Here is a 15,724-nt window from a genome sequence, read left to right as displayed (position 1 = left end):
GTTTAGAATGGAGTTCTTATGAGAGTTGGTCTTCTTGAGAATTCGCACCTCGGCAGCTTTTCTTCTGAAGTCTGCAGGAGATGTGGTGGACAGAACAGGAAACCACTGAATGGGAGTACATCTAATTAATGCTCTATTTCCGGGTGAAGACACTGAAGTACATAATTAACAATGCTGAGAAAATCTGAGAGATCATGAGAGTAGATCAGTCAGTGCCAATAATGGTCCTCGTGGTATCATTCAGATGTACTTCTACCTTAATTGTATGAGGGTCACTCCAAAAGAAATGCACACTATTTTTGTAAAAATACAGTTTTCGTTCTGCATGTGTGAAAGTTTTACAGTGTTTAGATACATTCTTCCCGCTTGTTTTCAAACTTAGTTCAACCCGTTCCCGCGAGTGGCGTCGTCACAGCATGTCTTCAAGATGGCTGCTACACTTGACGTTCGTTTAGAAACAACGTGCTGTCATAGAATTCCTGTGCTGTGAAAACGAGACTGGGAAACATCCAAAAGAGGGTGAAAAAGGTGTATGGAGATGCTGCTGTCGATCGCAGTACAGTTAGTCAGTGGGCAAGCAGGTTACGCGATGAAAGCGGGCACGGCAATATTGAGGACTGTGCAGAGAGTTAACGAATTGGTGACTGCCAACAGACGCATCTCAGTGAACGAATTGTCACGCTACGTTGGGATAGGGGAAGGAAGTGTTTGCAGAATACTGAAAGTGTTGGCGTTGAAAAAGGTTTGTGCCAGGTGGCTTCCCAGGATGTTGAAATGGCTCACAAAGAAACAAGAAAAACGGTATGCAGCGAACTTTTGGAACACTATGAGAATGGTGGAGATGAATTTCTTGGAAGAATTGTGACGGATGATGAAACATGGCTCCATCATTTTTCACCAGAGACGAAGAGGCAATCAATGGAGTGGCATCATGCCAATTCACCCAAGGAAAAAAATTCAAAACCACACCTTCTTCTGGAAAAGTTATGGCTTCGGTGTTTTTCGATTCCGAAGGACTCTTGCTTGTGGACATCATGCCAAGTGGAACCACCATAAATTCTTATGCATATGTGACGACACTGAAGAGACTTCCAGCTCGACTGAGTCGTGTTCGACCACATCGGCAAAAGCAGGATGTTTTGCTGTTGCACGACAATGCACGGCCACATGTCAGTCAAAAAACCATGGAAGCGATCACAAAACTCGGATGGACAATACTGAAACACCCGTCTTACAGTATAAAATCACCAAAATCCATGTTAACTGCGGAAAGAAAATTTGGCCATTTCGGAATAATTTTTGTGTGTCCATCCTTCTGATTGGAGGTTTGAAGGACTTCGGCCGTTCACTTACGTAATAAAGTGGAACCCCTAAAGCCGTCCTTAACAATGTCATTTATTATATGGCTACCAGTTTCGGTCCTTCAGCACACCATCTTCAGGCCTCAGCTGACGCTGAGGGACTTAACTCCAATCGTATACACGATTCATCAGTGGCCAACATCTATGAACTGGTTTTCGCAGACTACCTGCAGTAACGATGTTGTGTGTCCTACCATCAGCTGGCTGTAGACACAACATCACTGTTACAGGCAGCCTGCGAAAACCAGTTCATAGATGTTGGCCAATGATGAATCGTGCATACGATTGAAGTTAACTCCCTCAGCGTCAGTTGAGGCTTGAAGATTGTGTACTGAAGCACCGAAACTGGTAGCTATATAATAAATAACATTGATAAGGACGGCTGCAGATGTTCCATTTCATTACATTTCGAATAAAATCTCTCGATTGTTAACGCGATTACTGCGTACATTGGAAAGCAATAAGTTTAATGAACCCTTACCAAAATGGAAACTTACACTAAGCGCACTCTGGAGAGAACGATATATTCACATCGACACTTGGGAAAAGGGACTGATGACCCTGTAGTTTGGCCCCTTTATCCCTCAAACCAACCAACCAATACTTGGGAACAGTGTGCTCAGGAAGCTTCCCAGTGGCCCCAGTTAGCCGGCGTTGTATTCCCTTTTTGTACAGAGTGAGGACGTAACAGACCACTCGAGAAATCGTTAAAAAGCCACCGGCAGCTTGACCAATCGAAATGGTGCTAGAAAAGGTGAGAGACCGTTGCACTGGACCATGCCAATTCACAGTATTCAATGGAAAATTCCGCGACTTAACATGTTGGTCCTTGACCAATCGCAAGACGCTCAAAATGGCGGAATGTCAGTTGCTCCAGACAACATCAGCCCCCCACCCCAGTGCGTGCTTGAAACTGGACTCAGTGGAAAATTTCCAATACTTTATGCAGAAAGGAAAGAAAACTACTCTGCCATCCACCGGTGCCTACGCAAATTGAATTACCCACAAATCCACACAGAGCTTGTTCATGAGATCACGGAAAAAAGGGAAAAGGTGGCTGAAGTGAAATACGAAAGTATATAAGTTGGTCCCTACGGGTTCTTTCTCCTAGCATAGAACAGGAGTATAACAAAGTGTCAGCAGAGGACTAGGCTGCTAGACTAACTCCATTGTACACAAATCATCATAAATGACGGTAGTACACATGTAAGAATGAGACTAAAGAGACTCAGAACAATAAGTTTAAGTATCACTCATCAATCGTAAGCACTCATTCTTCACCAACGTAAAGAAAGAGACTGATGCAGACATCAAGCACTCCTAACATTTACCAGAAAAATGGCGAAACTGAAACTTGGGCGGAAGTTCAGTTCTGATTTTGTTCTCTGTTCATGAAAGTGCTACTAAAAGACCAGTTGGAGAGATTTCTAATTGTAAAGCAAGCTGAACTAAGCTATCTGATTAACTAAACCACGTGCTGCTGCCAGGTCAGTTTTTTATTTGTCTGGATGCCTATAAACTTCACACAAGGAGCCTCATCCAGTATCTGCTCATTGACCTCTACTTCTCGTTTATTGCGAGACGAAAGCCAACAGGCAGTACGTCATTTTTATGTGTTTGGAAATGCATAGTCTGTGTGCTCCGTATCTAATGCTTCCGATAATGGCGGGACGTTAAAATCTAACCTATCTTCCTTCCTACGATATTATGGAATTATTATGTCAGTTACAACAAAGTAATTAATTTTAATTACTTGCAAAGGAAATGAAAAGAACCTGCAGGCATTAACACTGGCCGAAGATAACTGGTACGAGCCACAGTTATGTTGGGTGCGCCGAAGCGTTCAACAGTTCTTCTGCAATAAATGTAACGGGTCCATTCGGGGATCCTAGTTTAATAGGCTTAATTCGTCGTTGCGTAACGCAGAGGCGGTGCGTTAGGTCCATCCCACTCGCTGGAACAGCCGGCAAAACGCGTGGGCGCTGCAGACATTCTCCGTTTTTCCCCGAGAGCCAAGACACTTTCTTACTTTCTTTTGTGAAGACCCAACGAGCCGCTATTACAGACTATATTTGGGTCGCAGTCATCTCCACAAACACCCTTTCCAGGTTTCTTAGCACACGCGTGTGTTATTTGTAAAGGCGCTCCCTCTGTACCCATCCTGACACTGCTTTTTAAAAATAGGCCAAGAAAGAACGTTCGAGGAGTTAGAAATGAAACTGACTGCTGCCCTCGAACATTTGGCAGAACACTACGAGAATAGCCACTTAAAGCCTAACCTATCCAAAACACAGGCCTGTGCGTTTCACCTGAGTGGGGGGCAGTCTAGGAAAAAAGTGGAAGTAACTTGGAGGAGACAGCAACTACAACACTGGGACGCCCCTTACATACCTCTGATTAAAGCTCGACTGCACACTTACTTTCAAAGAGCCTTGCGAGGACATGAAGCTCAAAATTTGCTACCGAAATAAAGTTATACGCTAGCTCGCTAACAGCCTATTTGGGGCGGGGGCTCAACCAAATGTTCTACGTACACCTGCTCTAGCTATATGTTTCTCTGCGGCAGAATATGCTGCACCAGTGTGGCAGAACTCTGCACGCACCAAGCACATTGACTCCGCTCTTAACGAGAGAGGCCGCATTATAACTGGTTGCCTACAAACAACTCCAGCGAACGAAATCTACCATATTATAGGCATAGCACCCCTGGATATCAGATAACGGCAGAGATTGAGGAAAATGATTCCAGGCATCCCATGTTTGGCAGCGAAGCATCAAGTGCTAGGCTAAAGTCATGAAAGGGCATTCTTCGAACAACTGAAGCAATTATATCATCAGCTTCCGCTTGTCGAATAGAACTGGAAGTAACAGCCAAAACTGAAAAAAAGAGCCCACCTCCGGTTTCCAACTACCCTACCAGACGTGGAAGACTAAATAGACTGCGAACTGGAGTGAAGCGGTGCAAAAAGAAAACTTTAAGCGGTGAGGCTACATCACTAGCAGATGTAACCACCGAGTTCGGAGAACTTAAAGACGCTGAACCTTGCACACTGGATGATCTGGTTTTTGCAGATGTTCCAGCAATCGAAACAGTCGGATTCTGAACCACAGAAACAATTTGGCATTTACAAAGTCTTATGTATATATTTGTATTTGTAATAACTGTACTGTACAGTCATTGATATGAAAATAATAATAATTATTATTATAACAGTAATAACGAGAACTGTTACAATACCGCTTTCTGTGTACAGTTTCTGCAAAATAATAATTATAATGTGAATACAAAATTTGTTGTTGCATCAAATTGAATCAGAGGTTGTTTGGCAATGTGATGTGACTGTCGGAAATTAATAGCGCTCTGTGCGTGTATTTATTCCAGTTAAAGACAGTCACGAACGAAAAAAAAATATATAGCTGTTATCACGTTAGAATTTGACTCTGCATAAATGAGACTACTTTCATTCATTCAAAGAGACTGAGATTAGGTAACTGAAAGCTAGAACTTCAAAACATGAAGAACGTTCATTATATGACGAATAACTTGGACTGACAGGTTACCAACACACTGGGTGTCACTAATTACTATTTAATTCCTAATAGATCTATTTCAGAGAGTTATTGTAATTCGTTTTTAGGAACAAAATCTTTATACAAGCTACATGACTGCGAATTATAATGAGAATTACAAAAGCAGAAAGGAACGAAGATTAGCTTTCAATTTCACGACGACGAGTTCATTAGAGACGAAGAACAAGTGCGGTATGGAGAAGGGGAGAGGAGGAAATTGGCCCTGCCTTTTCGAAGGAAATATCCTGGCATTCACCTTAAGCGTTTTGGGGAAATGTAAATCAGAATGGCCTGACGGGGATCTATACAGCCGCACTGCACCAACTCACGCCATATCGAGGTTTACAGTACCTAAGTGGCAACACATTCTACTGTTCCAATCTCTCCTATCATTGTCTGTTCATCGTTGTGTATCAACGACAAACATATCCGTTGCTATTTCAGATATCATTACCCACCGGAGCACAAAAAAAGGCGAATACGCTCTCGTTTAAAAGACTGCCTCATTCTGCCTTCCTCAGCACCTTTAAAAAATTTCGGCATGCGAACATATTCTGGCTCTTTTTAACGTGCAGCTCACCTCTTATTCCCGAAAGCTCCCCTAACTGCAGTCTGCGTACACCCACTAGTTCATCGCTGTAAGTTGCTCATACTTATCCATTTTCGCCTCCCATTCTCACTTACGCATTACGCGTTCTCATTATCGTTATCTCTCTGTGTCTCTGTAATTGTCACAGTCTCACAGCCACAGCCTCCTTCGTTATGTCCTACTACTACTGTCTCCTCTTAATGTCACTGGCTGCCTCTTGGTCTCTCTTACTGCTACTATCTCATTCATTCCTTCCCACTCCTCCTGTCTCTTCTCACTGTCACTACCTCTCTCTTTTTCGTTGTCATTGCCATAGACACTGTCGTTCATTATATCACCGGCTCTCACCCACTTCCAATTCCTCAATCTTTCTATTCCTCTCCTACTAGCACTGTCTCCTTCACTCTTTTCCTAACACTGTTCTGTCACTGTCAACTTCGTTCCACTGCGACTGTCTCTCTCTCTTTGTCTCACATTGCCTTTGCCTTCTTCGGCTTTGCTATATCACAACCACTGTCTAATATCTTCCAGTGTTTATTATTTTTCCGTCTCTTTCCCAGTTCCATTGTCTGCTGCTCTCTCGGTATAAAAAATTGCTTATGTCAGTGAATTCCCTCGCTTACGGACCTTATCGTCCCTTAAATGATTCCCAATTCGTCTTTGCTCTACTTTCCTTACCGGGAGAAATATAAACAGGCAGAATATGGCGCTGCGGTCAGCAACACCTATACAGGTGTTACAAAAAGGTACGGCCAAACTTTCAGGAAACATTCCTCACACACAAAGAAAGAAAATATGTTATGTGGACATGTGTCCGGAAACGCTTGGTTTCCATGTTAGAGCTCATTTTATTACTTCTCTTCAAATCACATTAATCATGGAATGGAAACACACAGCAACAGAACGTACCAGCGTGACTTCAAACACTTTGTTACAGGAAATGTTCAAAATGTCCTCCGTTAGCGAGGATACATGCATCCACCCTCCGTCGCATGGAATCCCTGATGCGCTGATGCAGCCCTGGAGAATGGCGTGTTGTATCACAGCCGTCCACAATACGAGCACGAAGAGTCTCTACATTTGGTACCGGGGTTGCGTACACAAGAGCTTTCAAATGCCCCCATAAATGAAAGTCAAGAGGGTTGAGGTCAGGAGAGCGTGGAGGCCATGGAATTGGTCCGCCTCTACCAATACATCGGTCACCGAATCTGTTGTTGAGAAGCGTACGAACACTTCGACTGAAATGTGCAGGAGCTCCATCGTGCGTGAACCACATGTTGTGTCGTACTTGTAAAGGCACATGTTCTAGCAGCACAGGTAGAGTATACCGTATGAAATCATGATAACGTGCTCCATTGAGCGTAGGTGGAAGAACATGGGGCCCAATCAAGACATCACCAACAATGCCTGCCCAAACGTTCACAGAAAATCTGTGTTGATGACGTGATTGCACAATTGCGTGCGGATTCTCGTCAGCCCACACATGTTGATTGTGAAAATTTGCAATTTGATCATGTTGGAATGACGAAACTAAAATGAGCTCTAACATGGAAATTAAGCGTTTCCGGACACATGTCCACATAACATATTTTCTTTATTTGTGTGTGAGGAATGTTTCCTGAAAGTTTGGCCGTACCTTTTTGTAACACCCTGTATAAGACAAATGTCCGGCGCAGTTGTTTGATCAGTTACTACTGCTACAGTAGCAGCCTATTAAGATTTGAGTGAGTTTGAACGTGGTGCCTCAGCACACGAGCGATGGGATACAGCATCTCTGAGGTAGCGATGAAGTGGGGATTTTCCCGTACGACATTTTCACGAGTGTACCGTGAGTACCAGGAATCCGGTAAAACATCAAATCTCAGACATTACTGCGACCGAAAAAAGATCTTGCAAGACCGGGACCAACGGTGACTGAAGAGAATCTTTCAACGTGACAGAAGTGCAACCCTTTCACAAATTGCTGCAGATTTCAGTCTGGGTCATCAACAAGTGTCAGCGTACGAACCGTTCAACAAAACAACATTGATATGTGCTCCCGAGCCGAAGGCCCACTCGTGTACAATTGATGTGCACGACACAAAGCCTTACGCCTCACCTAGGCCCGTCAACATCGACATTGGACTGTTCGTGACTCGAAACTTGTTACCTGGTCGGAAGAGTCTCGTTTCAAAATCGTATCAAGCGGATGGACGAGTACTGATGTGGAGACAGCCTCATGAGTTCCTGAAACCTGCATGTCAGCAGTGGACTTGTTCAAGTTGGTAGAGGCTCTGTAATGATGTGGGGCGTGTGCTGTTGGAATGATATGTGACCTCTGAAACGTCTAGATACGATTATGACAGGTGACACGTACGTAAGCATCCTGTCTGATCACTTGCACCCATTCATGTCCATTGTGCAGTCCGGCGGACTTGGGCAATACGAGCAGGACGATGCGACAATCCACACGTCGAGAATTGCTACAGAATGACTCTTCTGACTTTAAACCCTACCGCTGGCCACCTGACTCCCCAGACATGAATATTATTGAGCATATCTGGGATGCCTTGCAAAGTGCTGTTCAGAAGAGATCTCCATCCGCTCATTCTCTTACGGAATTATGGACAGCCCTGTAGGATCCATGGTGTCAGTTCCCTCCAGCTCTAATTCAGACATTAGTTGAGTCCATGCCACGTCGTGTTGCGGCACTTCTGCGTGCTCGCGGGGACCCTGCACGACATTAGGCAGGTGTACCAGTTTGTTTGGCTCTTCGGTGTAGTTTCGTAGTAGACAGCGATCATAATATTTTGGCTAAGAAATGTATATATTGTATTTGCTTTCTTCTGTGGTTTCAGAGTTCGTGAGGTTTTATTCTTTTTTAATTTTGTTGTACCAGGAACTGACTATTTTGGCTTTCCAGAGTTACGAGCACAGTAGTTGAGGCTCTACGCACTTTACTTGCAGGTGCTCACCGACCCTCCGCTCATGTTCTGCGATGAGCCGACGTCGGGCCTGGATGCTTACATGGCCCTGACCACAGTGGCCGTGCTGAAGGACATGGCGCGCAAGGGCAAGGCTGTGGTGGCCACCATCCACCAACCCTCCTCGGAGCTGTTCGCACTCTTCGACAAGCTGCTGCTCATGGCCGAGGGCCGTGTCGCCTTCCTGGGCACCGCCGACGAGGCGCTCGCCTTCTTCCGTGGGTGAGTCACCTGTTGCGTCCTTAACTTTTAATCTACATACAGGGTCTTTCCGTAAGAGCGTACAAAAATTTAACAGGACATAGAGGATCCTCCACTGAACAATTTGAGGTTGGGAACCTGGGGACGGAGAAGCCAGGAAATGCGATGATAAACGGGTATTCATTGGACAAACATATTATACTAGAACTGACATGTGATTACATTTTCACGCAGTTTGCGTGCATAGATCCTGAGAAATCAGTACCCAGAACAACCACCTCTGGCCGTAATAACGGCCTTGATACACCTGGGCACTGAGTCAAACAGAGCTTGGATGGCGTGTGCAGGTACAGCTGCCCATGCAGCTTCAACATGATACCACAGTTGATCAAGAGTTGTGACTGGCATATTGTGACGTGCCAGTTGCTCGGCCACCATTGGCCAGACGTCTTCAATTGGTGGGAGATCTGGAGAATGTGCTGGCCAGGGCAGCCGTCCAACATTTTCTTATCCAGAAAGGCCCGTACAGGACCTGCAACATGTGGTCGTGCATTATCCTGTTGAAATGTAGGGTTTCGCAGGGATCGAATGAAGGGTAGAGCCACGGGCCGTAACACATCTAAAATGTAACGTCCACTGTTCAAAGTGCCGTCAATGCGAACAAGAGGTGACCAAGACGTGTAACCATTGGCACCCCATACCATCACGCCGGGCGATACGCCAGTATGGCTATGACGAATACACGCTTCCAATGTGCGTTCACCGCGATGTCGCCAGACACCAATGTGACCATCATGATGCTGTACACAGAACCTAGATTCATCCGAAAAAAATGACGTTTTGCCATTCAAGTACACCATCTCAGGTGCTCCTGTCTGTGATGCAGCGCCAAGGGTAACCGCAGCCATGGTCTCCGAGTTGATAGCCCGTGCTGCTCCAAACGTCATCGAACTGTTCGTGCAGATGGTTGTTGTCTTGCAAACGTGGCTGCACGATCCGTTACAGCCATGGGATGAGATGCCTGTCATCTCGACTGCTAGTGATACGAGGCCGTTGGAATCCAGCACGGCGTTTCGTATTACCCTCCTGAACCCACCAATTCCATATTCTGCTAACAGTCATTGGATCTCGACCAACACGAACGGCAATGTCGCGATACGATAAACCGCAATCGGGATAGGGTACAATCCGACCTTTATCAAAGTCGGAAACGTGATGGTACGCATTTCTCCTCCTTACACGAGGCATCACAACAACGTTTTACCAGGCAACGCCGGTCAACTGCTGTTTGTGTATGAGAAATCGGTTGGAAACTTTCCTCATGTCAGCAGGTTTTGGGTGTCGCCACCGGCGCCAACCTTGTGTGAATGCCGTGAAAGCTAATCATTTGCATATCACAGCATCTTCTTCTTGTCGGTTAAATTTCGCGTCTGTAGCACGTCATCTTTGTGGTGTAGCAATTTTAATGGCCAGTATTGTATCATAAAAAAAGCGCTGAAACAGGCGGCCATCAACCTCAAAGCAAGCATGACATTGGCGAACATGATTCTGATGCATCCTGACAAATATTCCTGGTGTGTTTCGAATCACATCACAGGCAGCTATAATTCTAGCGATTAATTCCATCTCTGTATACACTTGTCTCATACACAAATCATTTTAGATATCCCCTTAGGAAATCCTCAGGGGGATTCACGTCAGATGACCTCGTAGGCCATGGAACTGAACCTCCCTTTCCAATCCAGTGACCAGGAATTACAGCACTGAGATCGTTGCAAACATGTACACTGAAGTGAGGCGGTGCACCGCCATGTTGTCTCCACGGCCTCTCACCAGCAGGCAAGGGTACATTCTACAGCAATTCAGGTCGAAATCTTTGCACTAACCCCAAATGCAGGTGACCATTCAGACGACCAAGCAGAAGATATGGCCCAAGACGCTCTTATAAGGAGCTTGTTCGCCCGATTCTTGAGTATTGTTCATCTATCTGGGATCCATGTCAGGTAGGACTGATAGAGGAGATAGAGAACATCCAACGAAGAGCGGCGCATTTCGTCACGAGATCGTTTGGCTGGCGAAAGAGCGTTACGGAGATGCCAAACAAACTCCACTGGCAGACGTTACAAGAGAGGTGCCCGCATCTCGTGGTCGTGCGGTAGCGTTCTCGCTTCCCACGCCCGGGTTCCCGGGTTCGATTCCCGGCGGGGTCAGGGATTTTCTCTGCCTCGTGATGGCTGGGTGTTGTGTGCTGTCCTTAGGTTAGTTAGGTTTAAGTAGTTCTAAGTTCTAGGGGACTTATGACCACAGCAGTTGAGTCCCATAGTGCTCAGAGCCATTTGAACCATTTGAACAAGAGAGGTGTTGTGCATCACTAGAGATTTACTATTGAAATTTCGGGACAGCACTTTTCAGGAGAAGTCGGACAATATATTACTTCCCCACACATACGTCTCGCGTATTGACCACGAGCAGAAAATTCGAGAAATTAGAGCCAGTACAGAGGCTTATCGACAATCACTCTTCCCAGACATTAATTCGCGTGTAGAACAGTGTTGGAGGGATCAGATAGTGGTACCAAAGTACTCTCCGTCACACACCATTAGGTGAGTTGCGGAGTATGATGTAGATGAGATGAGACTGTCGCCTAAAATGCCGGCCCGGATATTCACACCAAAACGTATTTGATGGTGTGACTCTACTACAGCGTGAGGGTTTTCCACATCCCACACACGGCTATTCCTGCTGCTCGAAATACCCCTTCAAATTCTGAAGAAGGCAGGGGTAAAATACAGGGAGCGAAAGGCTATTTACAATTTGTACAGAAACCAGATGGCAGTTACAAGAGTCAAGGGACACGAAAGGGAAGCAGTGGTTGGGAAGGGAGTGAGACAGGGTTGTAGGCTATCCCCGATGTTATTCAATCTGTATATTGAGCAAGCAGTGAAGGAAACAAAAGAAAAATTTGGAGTAGGTATTAAAATCCATGGAGAAGAAATAAAAACTTTGAGGTTCGCCGATGACATTGTAATTCTGTCAGACACCAAAGGACTTGGAAGAGCAGTTGAATGGAATGGATAGTGTCTTGAAAGGAGGATATAAGATGAACATCAACAAAAGCAAAACGAGGATAATGGAATGTAGTCGAATTAAATCGGATGAGGCTGAGGGAATTAGATTAGGAAATGACACACTTAAAGTAGTAAAGGAGTTTTGCTATTTGGGGACCAAAATAACTGATGATGGTCGAAGTAGAGAGGATATAAAATGTAGACCGGCAATAGCAAGGAAAGCGTTTCTGAAGAAGAGAAATTTGTTAACATCGACTATAGATTTAAGTGTCAGGAAGTCTTTTCTGAAAGTATTTGTATGGAGTGTAGCCATATTTGGAAGTGAAACATGGACGATAAATAGTTTGGACAAGAAGAGAATAGAAGCTTTTGAAATGTGGTGCAACAGGATAATGCTGAAGATTAGATGGGTAGATCACATAACTAATGAGGAGGTATTGAATAGGATTGGGGAGAGGAGAAGTTTGTGGCACAACTGGACTAGAAGGAGGGATCGGTTGGTAGGACATGTTCTGAGGCATCAAGGGATCACCAATTTAGTACTGGAGGGCAGCGTGGAGGGTAAAAATCGTAGAGGGAGACCAAGAGATGAATACATTAAGCGATTCAGAAGGATGTAGGTTGCAGTAGTTACTGGGAGATGAAGCAGCTTGCACAGGATAGAGTAGCATGGAGAGCTGCATCAAATCAGTCTCAGGACTGAAGACCACAACAACAACAACAACAACAACAATTAAATGAGACATCATCAGTAAACAGCACAATTTGGAGGAAATCTGGTCGACCAATCAATTGTTGGAGCAGCCACTGACACAATGTGACCCTTGCTGCAAAGTCAGTGCATGGATTCGTTGTGGGTGATATGGGTGTAATTGTTGTTCGTGGAGTACTCGCAACGCTCGTCTGTGCAGCACCCATTTCATGTGCAATACAACGTAGTGGGGTCTGCTGCAACACGTTCCAACACCTCCTCTTCAAAATCAGGTGTGCGAGTGGTCCTCACATTCCCTGGGCCCTCGTTTCTTCTTTCCAATGAACCAGTCTCCCATATTCGTCAAATGAGGGAAATAAACACTCATCATGAAAGATGATGTCTATTAGGAAATTGTTCTCTGTACAGCCTCTTGGCAGCGAGAGCATTGCAACTGTACCAGTACTGCTCCATCATAGTGTCCTGTAACTCTCTGAATAGCACTGAGTAGTGAATGGCTCTGTCATTGATTCATGGTACATTCTGGTATGGGACAACATAAATACGATACAACAGTCACCTTATGGACTGGGTAGCCAAGAGCACTAATGCGCTGCTGCCTGGACTCGGGTAGGCATGCCGGCCCCAGATCGAATCCACCCAGAGGATTAACGACGAGGGCCGGTGTGCCGGCCAGCCTGGATGTGCTTTTTAGGCAGCGTTCCACATCCTGCTAGGTGAATACTGGGATGGTCCCCACATTCCACCTCAGTTACACGACTCGCAGACATCTGAACATGTTCGCACTATTACATGAATTACACTCGATGCAGACGGCAGGGGTACACTAATTCCATCCCGGGGGGTAACGGGAAGGCGGCAGGAAAGGCATCCGGCCGCCCCTTTCCACTAACCTTGCCAAATCCATTCCTAACAATGCCGACCCAGCGTCAGTGTGGGACATGGCAACAGTAAAAGAAAGAAAGATAGAAAGTCACCTTATGGACAAGTAAAGTAAACAAAACCTGAATGATGACTTCCTAATAATCAGGCTCGCCCTCCTTGTTTCCTTGCAGGAAATAAAGATTGTACATGTAAATAAAAAGCACAGTACGTGTATACTTGTATGCATGTTAGTTGTAAATAAACTGGAAAACAATAATGCTAGACACAGCGGTAGACAAGTTTACTTCCGTATCTCCTTTAGATGGCTTCTCTGACGCCAGGTTCGCTACCTCAAATTTTTCAGTGGAGCATTCTGTATGTCCTGTTACATTTTTGCACACTCTTATAGAAACACATTGTATACGATGCAAGCCCCAGTACAGTTCATGATGGAGGAAACTGATGAGCTCCACATTCCAGTCGTGACTGACCATCCAGTGCCAACCAGCCGGCATGTCATAATCCTCTGCTGCTGTCAGTTCCAGTACGTATGCAGGGGCATGTCGTCAGCTCACAGCTCACACAGCCATTGTCAGCTCCACAGACCTTGGAGTCGCTGACTACTTCTCAGTCAAATAACTCCTCAATTGTCATCACGAGGCTTCGTGGATCCCTTTCCAGTCCACCCACCAAGGAAAAAACTCTAGCAGTACCGGGAATTGAACCCGGCTCCTTGTCGTGGCAGTCAGACTTGCTCTCAGCTACGGAGGCAGGCTGGTGGAGAGTACGTCATACAGTATCATTGGCTTTTCTACCCTATTCCATTCGCATATCGTGCAAGGGAAAAATAACTGTCTGTATGTCTCTATACGCACCCAAAACCCACTTACCTTGTTCTCATGGTCCCTATGTGACACATACAATGGTATCAACATAATGGTCACACAATCTTTCTTGACTACAGTCAGTGGCGGCAGTAGGCGTAAACTGAACATTGGCAATGAATCAACTTTGCGAGACCCCTTTCAGTTTCCAGTAAAAAAAAAAAAATGTTAAATTAAATGAGCTGAATTATGCACTGATAATAATTATACACAAATTTTATTATTATAATACACAAGGATTACTCTAACGACCAAAATTACATTAAACAAACTCACATTAAAATAAACGAAACTTCCGGCTTTTCTCCTCACTGAATTCTTTTTAAGATTATGTCGTAGTTAATACTAGCTGCTATTTCCACTTCCATTGATAGTACTGACAACACAGATGGTCTTTCTTGGCACATCATGCTTCTTTTCTTAAGTATGTCTTAATCAATTTTAACTTTGAGAAACTTCTTGACTTGTTGCAGTACTAGTATGAGGTGATAGCTGAGTAGTTGATATACCCCTGTGGATATCAGAATGATCTGTATCAGGTGACCTTACCAATAAACAGATCACTCCCAATAACAAAGAACTGTTACATTCATGAAATATCAACACAGGTTACAATTGAACTAAATTTTCAACACCTTGACAGATGTCATATTATGGATCCGGAATAAAGAAGTTAGAATGAGGACATATTTAATGAAGCAATGAAGTTTGCGGAAGCTGCACAGTGATTGCTGATTATTAGATAAGAACGAAGGAACAACAGAAAGAATCATGCATGCATCTACTGCCTGGATAGAGCACATGCTGAACCTGCATTTGCTAATAAGCGTACTTGAAATTTGAAAGTCTTAACATTAATCTGATGCCTCCTGCAGTTCACTTCGTGAACACTGCTGTTGTTCACCGTACTTTGAGTTACAATTGCCCATGAGTGGTAGCTTTGGTGGCCCCAGAACTCTCTAGTCATCTGCCACGCATCAAAGACTGCTCTCCCTGAGAGCCTGGAGTTGAAGTCCGCCTCCTGAATGAAGTATCCCCTATTGAGTCTTGGATGGATGTGACCTACAGAGTGCTCCAAGGAAGAAGTAAATTTTTACTCATTCTTTTTACTCATCATCCCTTGTGCATGAGTTTAATCACCAGTGCTGACCAATCAGAAGCTCTATTATGCTTCCTCTGTCTCTTTTTTGGTATTTAACCACATCCTTTCCTGCTCTTCTCTTGGTCCTTAATTGCACTTTTCATTGCACTTATTATAATTTGTCTTCCTTTACCTCTCAGGCTGTTCTATTATACCTTGATTGTAGCTGGTGCAGTGCTTATCAATATACTCTCTTTGACCTCCACTTTCTCTGATGTTTCCCTTATATCTTTGTCTCCTCTTGTCCTCTCAACAGGTAGATCCCTCTCAACCTGACTTACGTAGTCATTCTTGCCAAACTTCCCAAACCTATACCTCTTTCCTCCACAAGAAAAGCACCAACCAGTCTTAAAGCTATAATATTTTTTTCT

At 44.6% G+C, this 15,724-nt stretch overlaps 1 protein-coding gene across 1 annotated transcript in view; it reads left to right on the top strand.

Moving 5' to 3' along the window:
- Positions 1–15,724, top strand: part of LOC126175649 (protein white-like) — a 300,070-nt gene that overhangs the window by 266,755 nt on the left and 17,591 nt on the right. Inside the window, exon 6 of the mRNA XM_049922541.1 lies at positions 8,467–8,705. Within this exon, the coding sequence (XP_049778498.1) occupies positions 8,467–8,705 (239 nt within the window). The remainder of the gene's footprint in view (positions 1–8,466; positions 8,706–15,724) is intronic.

Source organism: Schistocerca cancellata, chromosome 3 (genome assembly GCF_023864275.1).
Source record: "Schistocerca cancellata isolate TAMUIC-IGC-003103 chromosome 3, iqSchCanc2.1, whole genome shotgun sequence".
In the NCBI taxonomy this organism is placed as follows: domain Eukaryota; kingdom Metazoa; phylum Arthropoda; class Insecta; order Orthoptera; family Acrididae; genus Schistocerca; species Schistocerca cancellata.
Note: the sequence above shows the minus strand (reverse complement) of the source record. Positions and strands in the feature narration are given on the sequence as shown.